This window comes from Dermacentor albipictus, chromosome 2, assembly GCF_038994185.2.
Source record: "Dermacentor albipictus isolate Rhodes 1998 colony chromosome 2, USDA_Dalb.pri_finalv2, whole genome shotgun sequence".
NCBI lineage: Eukaryota > Metazoa > Arthropoda > Arachnida > Ixodida > Ixodidae > Dermacentor > Dermacentor albipictus.
Window position 1 is genome coordinate 42,584,816 of NC_091822.1, and position 18,416 is coordinate 42,603,231.

General features: G+C 45.6%; 1 protein-coding gene across 1 annotated transcript in view; it reads right to left on the reverse strand.

Moving 5' to 3' along the window:
- The window catches only part of LOC135912783 (3-oxoacyl-[acyl-carrier-protein] reductase FabG-like), a 70,743-nt gene extending 52,648 nt beyond the window's left edge, over positions 1 to 18,095 (reverse strand). Inside the window, exon 1 of the mRNA XM_070533228.1 lies at positions 18,009 to 18,095. Coding sequence (XP_070389329.1) covers positions 18,009 to 18,045 — 37 coding nt within the window. The 5' untranslated portion in view covers positions 18,046 to 18,095. The remainder of the gene's footprint in view (positions 1 to 18,008) is intronic.
- Between the last annotated feature and the right edge of the window lie 321 nt (positions 18,096 to 18,416).

The window sequence follows — 18,416 nt, forward strand, 5'->3', positions numbered from 1 at the left end:
TGGAAGTGGTTTTGGAAGTGTATCTCGCATACTGATGGCTCTCCGCACTGCTGAAATCTGCATGAATCCTACGGCGGCATTGAGCATAGCGACTGGCTAGTGAACAAAAGTTATAGCGAAGGCACTTGCAGACATTTTGTTCTCTCCTGCTTCCAGTGAAAGCACAAATGGCGACTTTCCTTCTTTGACGGTTCACAGCACCATAACCGCTTCCTACGGCCAAGCCTGCAAGATGGACGAGGCAGATTTCACTCTTAGAGAGCTGCGACATGCGCTTAGCCTCTCCGAACGGCGCATGCTCCAAGTGAAGATAGTGTGACGCATTAAGCATTGCGGAACATTGATAAGAGTTTTCATGACCATATATTGGTCGAGTATAATGAAATATGGAGAAGCGGTATAATCCCAGGTGAATGGAAATCGTCCGTGGTGATACCAATTTTAAAGCTCGGGCACTCTGCAAGACACCTCAAGTCCTACCGACCAATTTCCCTAACTTCAAATCAAAATCAAGTTAATGGAGCGAATGGTCTTGTTTCGCTTAGATGTCAGGCTAGAGGAGCTGAATTTTTTCCCTGATGTCATGAGTGGCTTCCGTCACCGCCGTTCAGCTCAGGACAGCATATCAGACCTAGTCTCAGCGCTCGCACTTGCTAAAGAAAACAAGCATTCCACCTACATGCTCTTCCTAGACATACAGCAAGCTTTCGATTCAGTTCCGCATAAGGCTATTATTTTCGCCCTTGCAACCGCGGGAATTTCGGGTCGTCTCCTCCACTTTGTCCATAATTTTCTATCGGAGCGCCGGTTGAATGTGAAGTGCGGAGTCCTACAGGGCAGCGTATTATCGCCGCTTTTGTTTAATACCGTACTCACCGCGTTTCCAAGTCATTTGCCTCGGGATGACAGTGACTTCCCTGTGAGCGCAGCTGTCTACGCAGATCACATTGCTTTGTGAATAAGTGGCCCATCGCACCTTGGTCCGCGGCTTCGTGCAAGCCTGCATAGAGCTCTAAACGCTACTTGAGAGTACTTGGGTAAAGTTGGCATGTTCATATCACCTGCTAAGTAGGCTGCAGTAGCATAACACCCTGAACAACGCGCTCGTCGAACAATGAGCCCACTGTACTTTGACGAAGCGCCTATAAACTGGGTGCGACAACACTGTTATTTGGGGTTAATTATAGATGATCGCATCTCTTGGCGTCATGCCGTTAAATGTGTACGACGCAAATCGCACTCCCTCCTCAAATATGTGGCCGCCTTGACTGCTAGAGGTGCTGGCTGCGACCAAACAACAGCTCTCCAGGTGTACCAGTCATCTGTACTCTCAGGCATGATGCACTCGTTACCAGTCCTGAACATACCGCCTGGTTTGATGGCCCAACTGGAACGAGATTATCGCATTGCCCTTCGACTAATGCTTGGATTACCTCGTGAGGCGCAATGTGTTGCATTACTCACTGAATCGCATCAATTACCCCTGAGGCTGCAAGCAGAGCAGAGAGCTCTATGTCATATTGAGGGTCTTTACCGCGCATTGAACGGTCATTCGCTCCTTGATCGTCTCATTCACCGCCCGTTATCTCGCATGGGAAAAATGGCGGCATTCTTTATAAATAACACTGACATTTCTGAACATGCTGTTTCAGTTACGCCTCCGCCTCCAAAAGATGTCACGAAACACGAATTTCCTATTTACCTCACTATCCCTGACATGCACAAAAAGTCTGATAAGCCTGTTTCGGCAATATTTCAATTGGCTCAATCTCACATGTTCGAAAAGTTTCCAGATTATCTTCAAGTATTCACAGATGCATCTGTAGACAGCGACGGCCAAGGCGCCTCTGCAGCTCTTTTCTGCCATTCGACTCAAGTACGGCGTATCTTTCAAATCCCTGATCGAACTTCGTCAACAACTGCTGCGCTAGCAGCGATTAACGTTGCACTGAAATACGTGCAAGATGAGTTAACTAAATCGAAGATTGACATCTTTCACGCGCTGCCCTTAGCAGGTTACAAAGCAGTGAGATTGATTATCCACTTTTGCGCAGCACTGCTGACTCTGCGAGCAAAATTTTATCACGTGGAGTATCTCTCGTTGCTGTATGGATAACCTTCCCACGTAGGAATCGCCGGACATAAGGAGGCTGATCGGCTCGCTTCAGCTTGCGCTCATAACTGTGACTACCCAGAAATTTAGCGCAAGCTTGATGACACTTATCTGCTGATTCGTCACCACCTACTCAAGCAGCATCCAGAGCAGTGCGTCGCAAATGGAACGTTCCCACCCCGTGTTCGTGGTCGAGGGTTGCGTGGACGCGCTGGAGCTCAAGCTGAGGGTGGGCTATGTGAACGTGTACGAACATTTATACAGACAGTGACGTAGGGCGAGTCCATCGTGTACGTCTTGTGGCCGCTGCGAGACACTTCAGCATCTTATATTTGAATGTCCCGCTTTCAGTGCGCAGCGCATGTCGCTAGTGAGAGGCTATCGTCTCCTTGGCCTGCGGTGTACGACACTCGATGAATGTTTGTACCCTAGTGGTTGTACGTTCAAACCTGATCAGGCTCATCGCGTTCTACTTACTTTTGCAGAATTTTCTAGAACTAACTTAGGTTCACGTTTGTGGCGTCGAAACTATTTTATTCCACATTCTTTAGTAGCGTGAGGTTCAGTGACCCGTCATACTGTGAGTTATACCTTATTCTTTAGCTTTGTCCTGTTGCTCTTCCTCTCCTCTTTCCTCCCCTCCTTCCTATCTCCAATTTCTGTGTTACTGTCACTTCCTTTCAGATGAGTAGGAAGGCGTTGTGCCCCTTCCGGTGGCAGTTGCCAGCCTGCTCCTCGCTTTCCCTTTCCTGTTAATTGTATATATGTGTTCATAACTAATAATAATAATAATAATAATAATAATAATAATAATAATAATAATCCAATTCGTCAATTCGGGCGACGTCACACTGCGAACCCGAGTACGTAGGCGGGGGACGCGAGTAAATTGCAAATTAGATCGTTGGCGCGCATTGTATGCTCTGCGCTTGTCAGTTCAAGATGGCAGACTTGGTGAGGGGCCCATCTTTAAGTTGCATCACTCCTTGCGTGGTCCTTAGCTTGTTCTTGATATATTTGTTAACTTTGAATTTTCTAACTCATGTCATAAGTTAGAAACTTCGTCTTGTCTACCACATTTTTTGGCATAGTGGGGCGCCTTAACTCAGAAACAAAATACCGAGAGCCAGCGGGGCAATGCTAGTGCAGAAGCAGCCCAATTCTGAATGCTCAATAAGCAGCAACAACAAGAATTGGCCTGCCTTGTGCAGTATTCTTCCACTATGTTCCTTGTGACCTTTGCAATTAAAATCTTAGAAAGTTGGTGGACAGAAATGATGTACTGCGAGAACTACAGAATGGATTCAGACCAGGCAGACGCTTAGAAGAGAATACGTTTGTACCAACTCAGTGCATGGAGATTTCATTAGCTCAATGTAGACCAGCATTGATAGCATTTCTAGACAGGGAGCCTATGACAGCGTAGACAGGAAATAGTTATGGGATGTTCTGAAGCACGCAGGCATGATTATTTGGTGGAGCTGTTGAGGGAGGTATATAGAGACAACTGAGTACATGTTGTATCGGAAGGCTGAAGATGTAATGAAGTAGAGGAAATTTCCGATGGCTGAGGCAATATGTTCTCTTGTCTCCATTATTGTTCACGCTTTACGTTAAGAGGGCACAAATACGACTGGAAAAAAAACTGTTAATTGGCGTTGAATTTATTGTACACGTCTGATGTAGAAATAGTGCAAAAGAAGTTCCCTGGACAGCTGCGTGCATATGACCTAGTGCTACCAGCGGACAGTGCAAGAAGTGATTTACAGACACTTGCACATATATGCAGCAATGCTGGGACAAATCTAGGCCTTAAGTATAGCACAGAGAAAGTGGAAATTATGATCTTTAATGAAGAGGCAAGTAATTCCGTGGTGCCAATCCAACAGCAAGTCATGCTCATAGTCAACCAATATATCTAGATAACTTGGCGTATACATAAACGAACGAAATACTTACTGAAGCAACCACCAAAATAATCTGAAAATAAAGCTGAAGCGGAATGCTGCAATAATGCAACATAGAGCATTTTGGGGCCACAACAAATATGGGGTGGAGCGTGAATCCTGAAAAGAAGCAATCATGCAAGCGCTAAAGTTTGCAAATGCCATTGTGTGCTTACAATCGCATGTATTGTAGGGGTTAGAAGTTAACCAAAGATCTCTAGGCCGGTTGAGCCCTTAGATGGTTGAGACGGTTACCGCGTCTGGGAACCCATGGTAAAACCACAAATGGGGCAGTGTAGGGTGACATTCGTTGCGCCTCTTCTCAAGTCAGAGCAAAATTAGTTTGGAGACTCAGGAAAAGGGATCTGAAAAAAAAAATAATGGGCGACCAAAGTGCCCACGTATCTGTACCTCAAAAGCATGAACACATAATGTAAAAAGAGGTCATGAAAGTAGGCAACCAAGTTGAGGATTATTCTAAGTGTAAATAGACATCCAGAAGACATCAAAAGAAATGGGGGAAACAGAGACAGTGAATTGGATGCAAGTAATGGAGAAAGAAAGACCATGGGGATGTACAAGAACGAGAGGAAAGGCATCAGAAGGAAAAATCGGTACGATAACCCAAAGCGCCGCGCCACGCCTTGCTGTTTGAAGTTTGACCTGGTTGCATAAGGACAAAAACATACTTGAGCAAACAGTCGCAACCACATGAGGCATGCGTATGCTACAGCGAAAATCCCGAGACCACTCAGCACATCTAATGAAATGCGAAGAGATTCATGAAGTTAGACCTGTAGGAGACGTACACTTTCCCGAAGCGATTGGGTGTAAAGTGTATCGAAGCAACAACAGATCAGTAGTCGGGATCAGCAAAAAGCGTTTAGAGCATTGGTACAAAAAAGAAAGCTGGTAAGAGACTGATTTCGACGGGATCCGCTGCAAGCATAGGTAGCTGTGGAAGGTACAAGGAGAAATCTTAATATACTAGAGATTACAGAGACGTTTATAATTCTGCTAGAATGAAAACCACATATAGCATAACTGATTAATTAAAGCAGGCTTGCCATCCCCCCGTTTCAAAGGGGACGCCAATAAATCATCTCAAGTGCGGTAGACGCCACCGAGCACCGCCCCTCTCCTCCCCACTCTCTCCTCCCTTTGCGTGAGAGCTCTGACAACCGCAAAGTACTTCAGCACCTCGCCAGCTGTCGAGACGCGCCTTGTGCTCGAGGGGTCCGATTACCAGCAACGCATCCTCGCATTCACGCGAGGAGATGGCGGCGCGGGAGCCGCCGCCGCGTTTCGTTCTTGTCGCAACAAACACAGCATGCGGTTCCAGTGTTTTTGGAGCTGTGCCAGAAACACTTTCGTCCATCCACTTCGAAGCATGCGATATTGAAATACGCGAAATCTTTAGAAGATGAGATACCACCGGAAGTGATCAAAAGAGAATAGCTCCTCTGTATGCAACGTTCCTTGGCTCTCTGCACGCCAACGCGGCTGATGATCATGCGGGCGAGTTACGGGACGCGTTCGTCACCGAGAACCACTGGACGTTTCATTTCCAAGTGCTCCGTTTCACCTTGTCATCTCATGAAAGCTTCTCTTACATTGATTCAAGCAATGCATGCATCTCATACGAATTTGTCTTACCTTCGGCAGGTCGTTATCAAGCAACCCAGAGTGCTCTGACAAGCGACATCGTATTCATCTGGTTGAAACGGAGCGTTCGTAATGTGTTGGGCTGGTTGCACCCTTGCGATCTCATCCACCAAGCAGCGTCCCTCCCTTAGTGCGCACAGAGCCACTCCGAGGTCGGTGAATCACAGCGCACACCGAGACAAGGACAGCAAACGAAGGACACAAGCGCTGACTTCCAAATGCGTTTTTTCGCTTCCCATAGATAACATACATATATATATACGTGAAATTTTACGCATCAGCGCTGATCTTCCTGGTTTGCTGTCCTTGTCGCGGTGAGAGCTGCAAGCCACACTAGCGTAGAATAGCAAATAGCCCCATCTCAGACCTTGTCCTTGATCGGAGCGTCACTGAGATCGTGCGAAGCTCCGAACACGTGAAGCCCACCACTTACGTTTTATTAGCGACGAAATAGGTAGTCGCCAGTTTTCTAGGGTGTGCGCTGTGCTAGGGAGTTGGTGCTGCAGTCGTGTAATTGTAGAAGTTGCCCGCAGGTCCGTTTTCATCGCTCTAGACGTCTCCGGCTGTGCCTCTCTTGACTCAGACAGATGGGAGCGCCATATCATGGCAGTTCAGAGGAAAAGACTTGGAGCGGCCACCATACTATATCATAAGCCCTGTTTTAGACGCTCTATTGTAGTTCAATAGGTGCCCCTTAAAGAAGCACAGATGGTCCAAATAAATCCGGAGTTCCCACTGCCGCGTGCCTTATAATCGAATCATGATTTTGTTATATAAAATACTGCTATTTAGAATTTAAGTCGGGTTGTTCGGGGCAGTATAATATGCTCCTAATGCTTACACTTTATTATGGGCCATCTTTGCCTTTTTCTTCTAAGGTTTTCACTTTCTGGATGCGTAGTGCACTCCGATGGACGCGCCACTGGTGGAGGCTTCGCGCAGAACACATGGGAGAGGAGATAGCCGCGCGCCGTAGTTTGTTGTGGCGTTGATAGTGCTCCTCTGTCTTATTCAAGTTTTCGGAGCACATAGGCAACACCCTTCGCATATGTGGGGTGGCCAAAGCTTCAAGGAATTTCGATGAAAAACCGCTGCTTGGTGGGGGGCTCAAATAACGGCGAAAACGTACCGGTGATACGGTTCTAATCATTCCCCGCAAAGCCTCATCAGTGATAGCGACGGTAGAAATGCATCATCGCTCCGGCGGGAGATTTCTTGTCTCACCCTTCCTTTTGTCGCGTTGGTGTTTTTTTTTTTACACTCCATCATAGTTAGACGCGTAAGCGACGAAGTTCGTCTGCAGTGCAGCATGCAGTTCAAAGGCATTTCACTAAAGATCGGAATGCCGTTTGCCGCTTATATTGTTTTCCGCTTCTTTACCGCATTGCGCTATCTAGGCAGCACAACTGCACGAACGCATTGTGTCCTATTTCGAAGCTACTGAAGTTTGCAAGCATTGAAATTGTTGGTTTTATGTGGTCCGGCAAATCTTCGCAACAGCTGTCGCTCACTTGATGTTTTTACTTCAGTTTTATGCGTGGCTTCGCACATGTTTAATAGTTGCTATTTGCTTCATGCATAACTCTTGTTGATTCTTTTGAGCTGCGAGGTTCTCACCCTGCGTAGTTTTTAAAGAGTATAAATCACGCTGTGTCTTATCGGAATGATACCAAGGAAGTGCTTCTTTAACAGCTTTATTCTTTTCCCCCGAGGGCATCTTAGATATCGTGTTGTTTTTTTGAAAATGTGCTTAGAAAATGGGTAGTTCAGGGCGAGAATTGCTAATAGTTGCTGCATCTGCTATTTTTGATCCATTTTTCGCTGACAACTTTGTGTCACGTTTGGGAAGTCATCACACCTCGATGCTGCCTGAGCAGACTTAACATGCCGAGCAATTTGTTTGTTTCACAACATTGGCCCTTCTTGCATGTGAATTTTGCACTCAACTAAATTCTTACTTGTTATGCTTACGTTGCAGAGTACTAGACCTGGCCTTGCCGCCAGTGCTCATATACTTTGAAGGGAGCTGCTCTGCCTTTAGATATATCATGTGGCACTTCAATCTAATATAAAAAAGTACTGAAAAGTTGGTCAGACTTTAGCTTTGTACGTTTCCAAGCGGCTCCCTTGGGAAATTTAAAATAGCAAAAACTGTAGCGGGAACAGCAGTTCATCGGCGTATGCAGCAGAATTGCATCGGCGGTACAGCACTAATACGCGCTTTTATTAACCCATGCGTTTGGTGACTTCATTGAGTAATGTGCGCGTTTCCATTAATAAATTCGCAATTACTGTTCTTGAGGCGACTTCGATTGCACTTATTCGGCGATGTCACATGTATTCATCGGCATAAAGATCACAACGGCATATGCAGACATCGCACCGTGCGGATCTGTTTGATATAAGTCTGCACTAACGACGGATGCTAATTATTGATGTACAAAAACAGCATTACGGCAAGGGTAGAGTTAAATAAAAACGATCGCGAGATCGCATTACTCAACAAAATGTATCGGCTAGTTAACATGAGCTCCACTTGATGTAAATGGAGTTCATAGCGTTTGGCTGCGGGACGCACCTGTCACGTATGTGGACCATGTTGTCCCAAGCACCGGTAACATCATGTTCATACCCGCTCCCACTGCGGTCAGCGTCTTCCCTACAGATGTCACCGCAGAAGCAGCACCCGAACAAAGGAGACATCGCAGCCGCGAACCTCAGCCATCCGTGCTGCAAAGGCATGTCGACTGCTAGCGGTCCCACGCGTACTGTTCGAAGAGCCCGCTAGGTGGCTCTCAGTTGCGCCTCTATAGGCGGTGCACGAGGCGTATAGAGGACAATAACTTATGGAAGTCGGCTTGGGGTGTGCTCAACTTAATCTAGCATTGTGGTATCCAAAATCAAATACTTTGTGCCACTGCTCTAGTTTAGCCATTGCTATAACGCTGGAGCTCATACCTGATTGCTTCAGGAAACACGCATACCGGGTGTCCAGGTGTAATACATTCATAGTGGGATCCAGGAACGAATTTGTCTGCGGTGTTGAATACGGGAACCAAACTCTTGGGGAAGGTTAAGCGTAGAATTATTGAAGTTTGGTAAGGAACCGAGACAAATTGTGCGGGGCTGTTTCCGCGGTAATGACGGAGCAATAATTTATTTTACTTTTTAACTGTTTCGACGCTTTGGAAGACTATCCAAATTATTTGGAAACTGGAGACTTCGGTAAAACAAACTAAACGTGGAAAAGTAATTCACACCCCGCAAGAGGGGAAAGGTGTCAATGAGAGATGCATGCGCTACTGCTTAGAACAGCGACACAGATTAGCAAGGACAGGGGATCTCACAAACTCATTAAAACAAGCAATAAAGGAGAGTGAAGAATGCAGAACCATGAATATATTACTTTAAATGTGGCCATGATTGCAACTGGTACGATGTGAACCGTGCATCTCGCGCACATATGACAAGCAGCATAGGATCGATCGATCCATGGCTTCTAAAAAAGCCTGATCGAGCCTCTTATGATTTTGGGACGAAAGTGCGAAGTGCTAAGCAATTCATTTTGCACAGAGTACGGTATGAGTGTATTTGTATTTTGTGCCAGATGGGGTGCTGAAATGAAAGTGTCTAACGCAACCTTTGATTGCGGGCTCAAATTAAAACGAAATAAATTATGGGGTTTTACGTAACAAAACCACTTTCTGATTATGAGGCGCACCCCCAGTTGAAAAAGACAACAGGAATTCCTGTCGCAACTACAGAAATTTCTATTGTACAACAGGATTTTTCTGTAGTAACTACAGATTCCTGACGGAGCGACAGACTTTTCTGATGTACAACAGACATTTCTTGTTGTGACTACAGAAGTACACTCTGTCGTATGTCTGTTGTTACAACAGAAAGCTGAAGCTCTACAATAGATTTTTGTAGTACTACAGAAAAATTTGTCAGCACAACAGGCACCCTGTTGTCTCAACAGAAATGTTCCTGAAGTAACTCAAGAAAATTCTGTAGTGCTACAGAGAGCTGTTGAAATACTACAGAAACCTATCGTGGCAACAGGCCCCCAATTGTCACAACAGAAGTGTTCCTGAAGTAATGCGACAAACTTCTGTTGTACTACAGAGAACTGTTGGTGTACGACAGAAACTTATCGCTGCAACAGGCCCCCAATTGTCATAACAGAAGTGTCCCTGAAGTAATGCGACAAACTTCTGTTGTACTACAGAGATCTGTTGTTGTACGACAGAAACCTATCGCCGCAACATGTACCCAATGATGACAACAGAAGTGCACTGAAATTATGCGGCAAGCTTTTGTAGTGAGTACTACATATATGTAGCACGGAATTTCGTTTTGACACATAGCCTACTGTGAAGACATAACTCAGTTTAAAAATTCCCAGTTGAAAAAGACAACAGGAATTCCTGCCGCAACTACAGAAATTCTGTTGTGCGACAGAAGTTCCTGACGTTTCTTAATTGAGAGACATCTCTGACGTTACGACAGAGATTCTATGTCGCAACAGAAGCATTCTGTCGCGAAGGCCAAGAGTTATGAAGTCGCAACAGAAACGTTCTGTCGCGACAACAAGTGTTCTGAAGTCGGAACAACAGCTTTATATCGTGACAGCGACCCCGACGTTACGACACCAATTCTTACGTCGCAACAGAAACATTCGGTCGCGAAGGCCAAGAGTTCTGGAGTCGCAACAGAAGGGCCTTCCGTCGCGGCCCTTTAAAATTGTATGTCAATTTCAGATCGGTGATGTACACTGCACTTTTCTCTTGCGCGGTTTTCAATCGCGCTTCTCTGAAGCCGGCAATGCTGATAGCACGGACACCGGTATTAAAGTCGACGTGGCCAATACTTATAATTGTGCCGTGACGACGCGGCACCAGCAACGCCCTGCCGGTCTCCTTAAAATCGGCCGCTGATCAAAATCGTACCATCTGCGGGAATGGCTGCGCATCCGTTTTGTTTTATTTGGTAAAATGTGGCACACAGGCCTGTGGACTTACATGTGCTGTTACACTGACACATTAGCTAATTTCCCAGGAATATTTCCCAAACTTATGCGAAGCGGAAAAGAAGTTTTGGGTTGTTCCACAAAGTTGCGTGAAAGGCTGTCTCATGCTGTCTCGCTCGGGTCACATTAATCTGGTACAGCGCTGCCGTGAGAAGCCAGTATGTTGTCAGAAAGAACACTCATCCACGAATGTTTATGTAGCTATTTTGAATTGAACACAAGAATTATATGCGCGCTCGAAAGTGTAAAGAAAGAGTGACAACTGTCGAAATTAGCAGAAACAACCCTAACAGTCACCGTTGCCTATTTCTGAATTTCTCATTTAATATGGATATCGTACATCAAAATCGATGTTCTAGCACTCCATGATGTACCTGTCGATGGTAAGAACACTCTTGGTCTTCTAGAGATACGGCACTTGACGCGGTGGAGTGATAGCGCATCTTGACCCTTAAAACGCAAATGTAAACATCAGCGCATCAGCACATCGTACTGTTCAAAAAGCCAAAAATTTACTCTCGAAGAACATGTCAGCGGTGAAGCCGTGTGGAACGGCTGTGCTCCAAAATGCTCGCTGCTGGAAACAGCGTATCGGCCCCAGGCCGAGGATGGTCGACCCCGTTTTTGAACGAAGATGCAAGCTACAAAGTTGTCCTCCCGCGTCTACCAACCGGTAACGATGTTTTGAATTCTATTTTCCTTCATGCGGACTTGAGTGGCAGACCATACCGTGCTCCCGACTTCCGAGACGCTCTGCTTGAGGTAGTGAATACTTCAGATATTGTTGGTGTCGGACAGTATCAAATGAGCCATGTATGGATGGTTACTTGCGCTAGTAGTGCGGCAAAACAGACTCTCGTCGCCTGTGGTGAGCTACGTGTCAAAGGGCTGAAGTGCATGGTGATAGATCCGGAGACTAAAAACATCAAGCTTAAATTACTATGGCTTCCACCTCACCTTGAACCACGACGCGTTGAAGAGGCGTTCCAGGCCTATGGTCAGGTGAAGTCGGTGGAGAGAGAAGTATGGAGATGCACTGGTATGGAACAGTGGGTGACAACAAACCGGGAGGTTTCCTTGGTGCTCAAGGACACTATCACCGTAACCTCAATACCGCACATTATGTCCATTTATGGACACCAGTGCCTCGTACTTATCCCCGGTAGGCCTCCGCTGTGCCTTCGTTGCAAGCGCGTGGGACACGTTCGACGACAATGCAGAACACCGAGATGCCTACAGTGCCACCGATTTGGTCACTCAGCGGACGCCTGCGTGTCCACCTACGCCAATAAGCTTCGTTCTGGGCAACCTAGCGCAGACGAGCCGCAACTGGACCATCTCATGGATTCTACAGAGGTGGTAGATGCCACCGGAGAGACTACAGGTGGCATTAGAGACGAGGACCAGGAGTCCTTGAAGCCAACGCCAACCAGTCAAAGCAGCTCAAGTAATACTAGCGAAGCTACCGGCGAGGACGACTCAGTTTGCCCACCTGGCCTAGCAAGCCTAAAAGAAAAGCCCCCTGATGACAAGGCAGAAGAGGAGGAGGCGATGGACATAAGTCAGGCAAGGAAACGTCCGGCACCATGCAACGACGACGCAACAGAAAGTGCTCTACAGGCGCCCGAGAAAGTGTCTGCTAGTGCTCAGCGAACTCCCTCTCCTGGTGATAATGTGCCGCGCCGGTTTTATCAGCGTAGTAAGGAGAGTGCCACAAAGAAGTCCAAAGGGAGCAAGACCACAGATTTACCTGTGGCCAAGGGCGATGAAACACAAAAGCTTTAGGTGAGCAAAATGGCTACTGCCTTCACCCTCCCCTTATGTGTAGCGACACTCAACGTACGTGGGCTGAGGCATATAAGGCGTCAGCAGCAGTTACTACACGTGCTTAGGCAGCATGAAGTTGATGTTGGTGCAGTGCAAGAGACAAAGATATGGTCTGCTGGTGATGTCAACCTTGCGCTGCAAACTTTTCAACCTTATTACGAGGTGTGTACTAGCCAAGCATGTGGTGCTTCCGCTGGATGCTTTTTGTTAGTCAGCAAGCAGTTAAATCATTCTTCATTGTCGCTGCGTGTTGATGGGGAAGGCCGCCTTATATGCTGTGACCTCTCTTTTCATTCCCGTAATTGGCAATTTATTTGCGTTTATGCTCCCTCAAAAGTGAGTGACAGGAAGGCTTTCTTCCTCTCACTTGCTCCGCTCCTAGATACTGACAGAGATTTGGTACTGTTGGGAGACTTCAACTGTGTTTGTCATTCCAGAGACCACTCATACCTAACTTATCGTTATGATGCAAGTGCTACTTTCCTGCATCAGTTAACGGAAGATCACAATCTAATAGACGTGGGCGCCTACACACCATCTTGGGTGCGGTTCACGCACTTTCAAGGCGTCTCCCATGCTCGACTTGATCGTGTGTATGTTTCGACAAATCTCTGGTCTAACATTCACAACTACGCCGTGAAGCCTGTATTTTTTACAGACCACTGTTTAGTAGCTGTATCATGGGGTCCCCGAAAATTTCGCAGGTTTGCTCCAAACTGGGAACTGTGGAAACTTAATACACAACTTTTGCGAGAGGAAAGTTTTGTAAACAAAGTGAAAGAATTATGGCTAGAAATAACACAATGTCAACAGCTCCCTTTGTTTGCTCAATGGGAAATGTTCAAAAATAGAGTGAAAAATGAAGCGATTGCCATTTCATGTGAGCTGTATCAAAGAAAAAAAGCTGAAAAGCATTAACTTCATGATCTACTTCACAAGCTGCACGCTTTCGAAAGCCAGGAACCAGGGTTGTATAGCGATGAAATAAACACAGTTCGCGCACAAATACAGAAATATGAGACGGAAGTGTACAAAGGAGCAATGGTGCGTTCACGCACAACTCGCTTCACAGAGGAACAGCCCACAAAAAGGGCTCTCGGTGATGAGAAGAGATACGCGCTTTCCAAGCAAATATTAGAAATTGAGTCTGGTGGGTCGATATACACCGACACGTCCCAAATAATAAGCCTATTTGAGGCTCACTATAAAGATCTTTTCGCTGCAGTTAAGCCCCAAAATGGATACGAAGAAAACGCTGATCAGTTTATTTCCCTTATGCCACACTTAGAAGAAGATGATCGGCTCAGCGTTGATGGGCCAATAACTCGAGAAGAAATTAATTTTGCTGTCGAAACGCTGCAGATGAACAAGACGCCTGGTCCTAATGGCCTTAGTGCTCAATTTTATATAAAATTTCAGAAATTCCTGTGTCCTTTTCTGGAGCAGCTTTTCGAAGAAGCCTATCAATATGGTGAGCTTCCTCCATCCTTCTATCAGGGCCACACAACCTTAATACCAAAAAGCACTGATGATGAAACAATAAAGAGAGTAAACGGATATAGGCCGATATCGTTATGTAACGTGGATTACAAAATATTTGCAAAAATACTGACCAATAGATTGCAGACAGTCATTACTAAATTAGTAGGAGATCATCAAACATGCGGAATTCGAGGCCGCTCTATACAGACAAATATTCATATCGCACGTTCAGTCCTTGAGTGCATAGAGGGTAGTATGGATCAAGTAGCTCTTCTCCAGATTGACCTCGCCAAAGCCTTTGATAAGGTTCAACACGGATTTTTGTTCCAACTACTGCGACATCTACAATTAGGGGATGTATTATACAATGGTATAACACTTTGTTATAAACATTGCACCACAAAGTTAATTGTGAACCGTACCCTCTCAGATATAATAGAAGTACAGTCATCCGTTCGTCAAGGTTGTCCGCTCTCGCCTTTACTCTTCGCCATATACTTAGAACCGCTTTGCTTAAGCGTGCTTTGCGACTCGAGCATTAAAGGATACATGTATGCCGGTGAGGAAATTAAAGTGCTAGCTTATGCAGATGACATTGCCTTCTTTTGCGTCGATAAGCCAAGCATTACCAAGGCAATAAACGCTACCCTGCGTTTCTGTGAGACTGCAGGAGCTACTGTAAATTTTGACAAAAGTAGGGGTTTTTGGCTAGGCATGTGGGCACTCACTCCCTCTGTATTCGCGAATATTCATTGGAATCAGTCTCCGTTGCGATATCTTGGAGTACCTCTCGATAACTTCCGTAATAGTGGACCTCATTGGACGTCCACGATAACCACTATCCGTCGAAAGGTGACAACCTGGCAGGGACGTGATCTCTCCATTTTTGTGAGAGCTAAGGCATGCAATACATTTCTCGCTACTAAGCTTCTTTATGTTCTGCAGGTCTTGCACTGCTCACGTGTCCATGTCCAGGCATTTCATAGAATATTTGCATGTTTTATTTGGCATTCATCATGGGAAGCTATGAGAAGGGACAACCTTTTTCTCCCGCTTGAAAAGGGAGGCCTGGGTCTTGTGCATTTATTTGTGCGACAATTGGTCATGCGCTTATTTTACCTTAAAAATGTCCATCATCCATTCCTTCTCGCAGTTAATCAAGCACGTCTTGCGTCACACCTACCCTTTCTGTTTGTCACGACAAACTTTGCTCAAGAACTACCGCTATGGGGCTTCCTAAAGGAACTTGTCGACACTATTTCATTCTTAAAAGCCAGATTCACCCTTGAATATTTGTTTACCGCTAATCGAACGTCGCTAAACGTAGCACTTATAGATAACCTTTTCCCTGAACCTCTGTACCGAAAGCCGTATCTGTCTCTATTTGGTCAAGATGTTCTTTGCCGTGTCCGTAGAATGTGCATTGCGCCAGCAGCGAAAACGTTTTTCTTTAAGCTGCACACATCCACACTGCCAGTTAAAACGTGGCTTCAGGAAAAAGGACTGTATGTACCCTGGAATACAAATTGTAGGCTTTGCAATCAACCCGAGACAATAGAACATTGCTTTATACTTTGTCGTGACGCATTTCTTTTTTGGGACATTTTACAAAGAACTATCAAAAAAGACTTTCCTCTCACATGTTATGGTATCCGGTTCCTTCCTTTCAAAAATACAGCCAGTAATACACCATATGATTTGTTTATGTTATTAGGACTTTATTCATTATGGAGAAGTCGAATGATCGACAGACATGCCGAGCCACCTCGCTCGACAAGGTCTATCTTCCGTGAAGAGACTGCTCAAGTCCGTAGTGTGGTGCTTACATATGATCCCGTCCCTGAATGGATTTCACACCTGGACGCTTGTGTTTGTTTGCCAGAATTTTGAACTGTCATTGGACTGTATACTAGCTGTGAATTTGTTTCTCTTGTATGTTCATATGTAATGTAACTGCGTTGATTTGACAGTACCGATAATTCCATGCAATAAAGAAAAAAAAAATGTCAGCGGTGGTGCAGTGGTAAGATGTCGGGCTCGGAATCGTGCGGTCGCAAGTTCGAATCCTGGCCGCGGACGTTTTTTTTTATTTTTTTTTTCACTTTTATATTTTTCTTTTTCTGTACTAACAAATTTACATATCCTTAAGGAGGTCTCTGTCAATTTTTAATTAAATATTGATCATGAACTACAGAGCTTTCTACTACAGGACGTCACACTACAGACAACAGAACTACAGACAACAGAACTACAGGCAACAGAACTACAGGCAACAGAACTACAGGCAACAGAACTACAGGCAACAGAACTACAGGCAACAGAACTACAGAAACAGCGTCCCAAAATACGACAGACTGTCAAAATTTCCTGTTGTGTTTTTCAACTGGGCGCCGTAGTGGAAGACTCCGGAAATTTTGACCACCTGGGGTTTTTTAACCTGGTTTTTAACCTGGGGTTTTTAACCTGGGGTTTTTAACGTGCACCTAATTCAAAGTACACGGGTGTTTTCGCATTTCGCCCGCATCCTAATGCCGCTGCCATGGGCGGGAGGGATGACTCAAATTCAAAGAGTTCATACAGGGACCGAGGCAGTGGAATTAGGTCTGCAGGTGCGTTGGCAAGCGCCGCAATGAACGGACAAACTAGAGCTGCCGTGTTTTGCGCACGTGCTTGCAATAACTGCGCAGTGAGATAAGAGCCAGTTTAATGACCTTGGCAGAGCGCAGACGCATGAATCATATAACTATGTACGTAATTGATGAGGGCCTTTCTTTGTGGATAATTTCAGCATACCTCGTTAAAACATGGCCATCGCTAGTAAAGGTACGCAACAAAAAGAGATGCGCATGAGACAAGTGCACTCACTTAGTTCAAATCTGTTTTTCTGGCCTGTGTATAATTTCGTTGTTGCTATCAGCTAAACGGAACCCGCGACTGCTCCCGGCTATCGGTTGTCGCAAAGGAAAATACTGGAATGAGACATGAAGATGACGAGCAAGTAAACGCGCCATGAAAAACCCCGTGCGACGCTACTTTTCTTTGGCATCCTTTTCCCGCTGATTATTGATGTTTTATTCAGGTATCTCAAGTCATATCTGCTCTCTGAAGCATCTATTGCGGTGCTTTTGTGAGCAAATGTATACCGACCAGACGGCCGCAAGAAAAACAACAACTATTTTTTTCGTATTTGAGTCGCACAAACTGAAATTCATGACTGCAATGTTTGCAATGCCAAATTCGGACTGCCATCCTCAATTTCCATTAACAGTCATAGGTGGGGAACACGAAATAAATCTCACGGCCCGCCGGCATTGAAGCGCTAGGCCGACGCGGCAGACAGCAATGACATACCGCAAGCTGCTCACGGTGCCGAACCGACGGGGACATCGGAGACGTGACGAAAGGCGAGATATCCACGACACAGGCGCTCTTTTGCCAGCCAGTTTCAGTTTAAAGGAGCCATCCAAGCGGAACTAATAATTCGCGTAGCTCCGACATGAACACTGATATTCAAAATTTGATCGTTGGGATAGGTAGTGTGGAGAACGGGCCCCAAAGTATTCATTTGCTGTGGCCGCATATTGCTCATAATTGAAAGTTAGTCAGCGTTACTTCGCTAGTTACAAACGTGATTACGGAAATATCGCTATATTTAGAGGCTGCCAATCCATACACTCGAATGATAAAGATAACGTTAGCACTATTTATATTTTTCTAACTTCAAAAATTTGGTGCAGCTAAAGAAAAACACTCTGTAAACAGCGAGTGCTACGCTTTTCCGACACGTACACGCGAAATGCGGTGGTTCAGTCAACATAGAGATGACATGCGCTAACACTGGTAACCCCTTATCAATAGTACTGCACATGATCCAACATCATCCACCGCGTTTCACATAATCAAGGTAACACTGGATGATATGCAACGAAGTCGTTATACCCACCAGTAACCAAGGCGACCTTGTCTTTCAGTTTCTGCATGTTGGAAAAAAAAGCCTCCAGCAACCTCCTAGCGCGTTTGCCTGGCAGCGAGTGAAGACACTGGATACAGTTGGATTCAGTCGCTCTCTGCCGCTCAGGCTCCTATAACGGCACCGAGATAAGAGTGCGGCTGTTTTAGCGAGTCGTTTTTGAAACGATGACGCCTCTCGTGGAGTGCTTTTCGGCCTCTGTACCCAGATGGATCTCTTTCACAAGAATGCTTTTTTTTTATTCCGTAATCATCCCCAGGTACGCGAGCGTCCACCAAAATAAGAGATCAAAATTTTTTCCCAACCAGGTACACAAGCCTGAATGGCGTAGTGCAGCATGCAGCTGCTTGTACAACGGGCGCTGAACATCCGTTACCCACT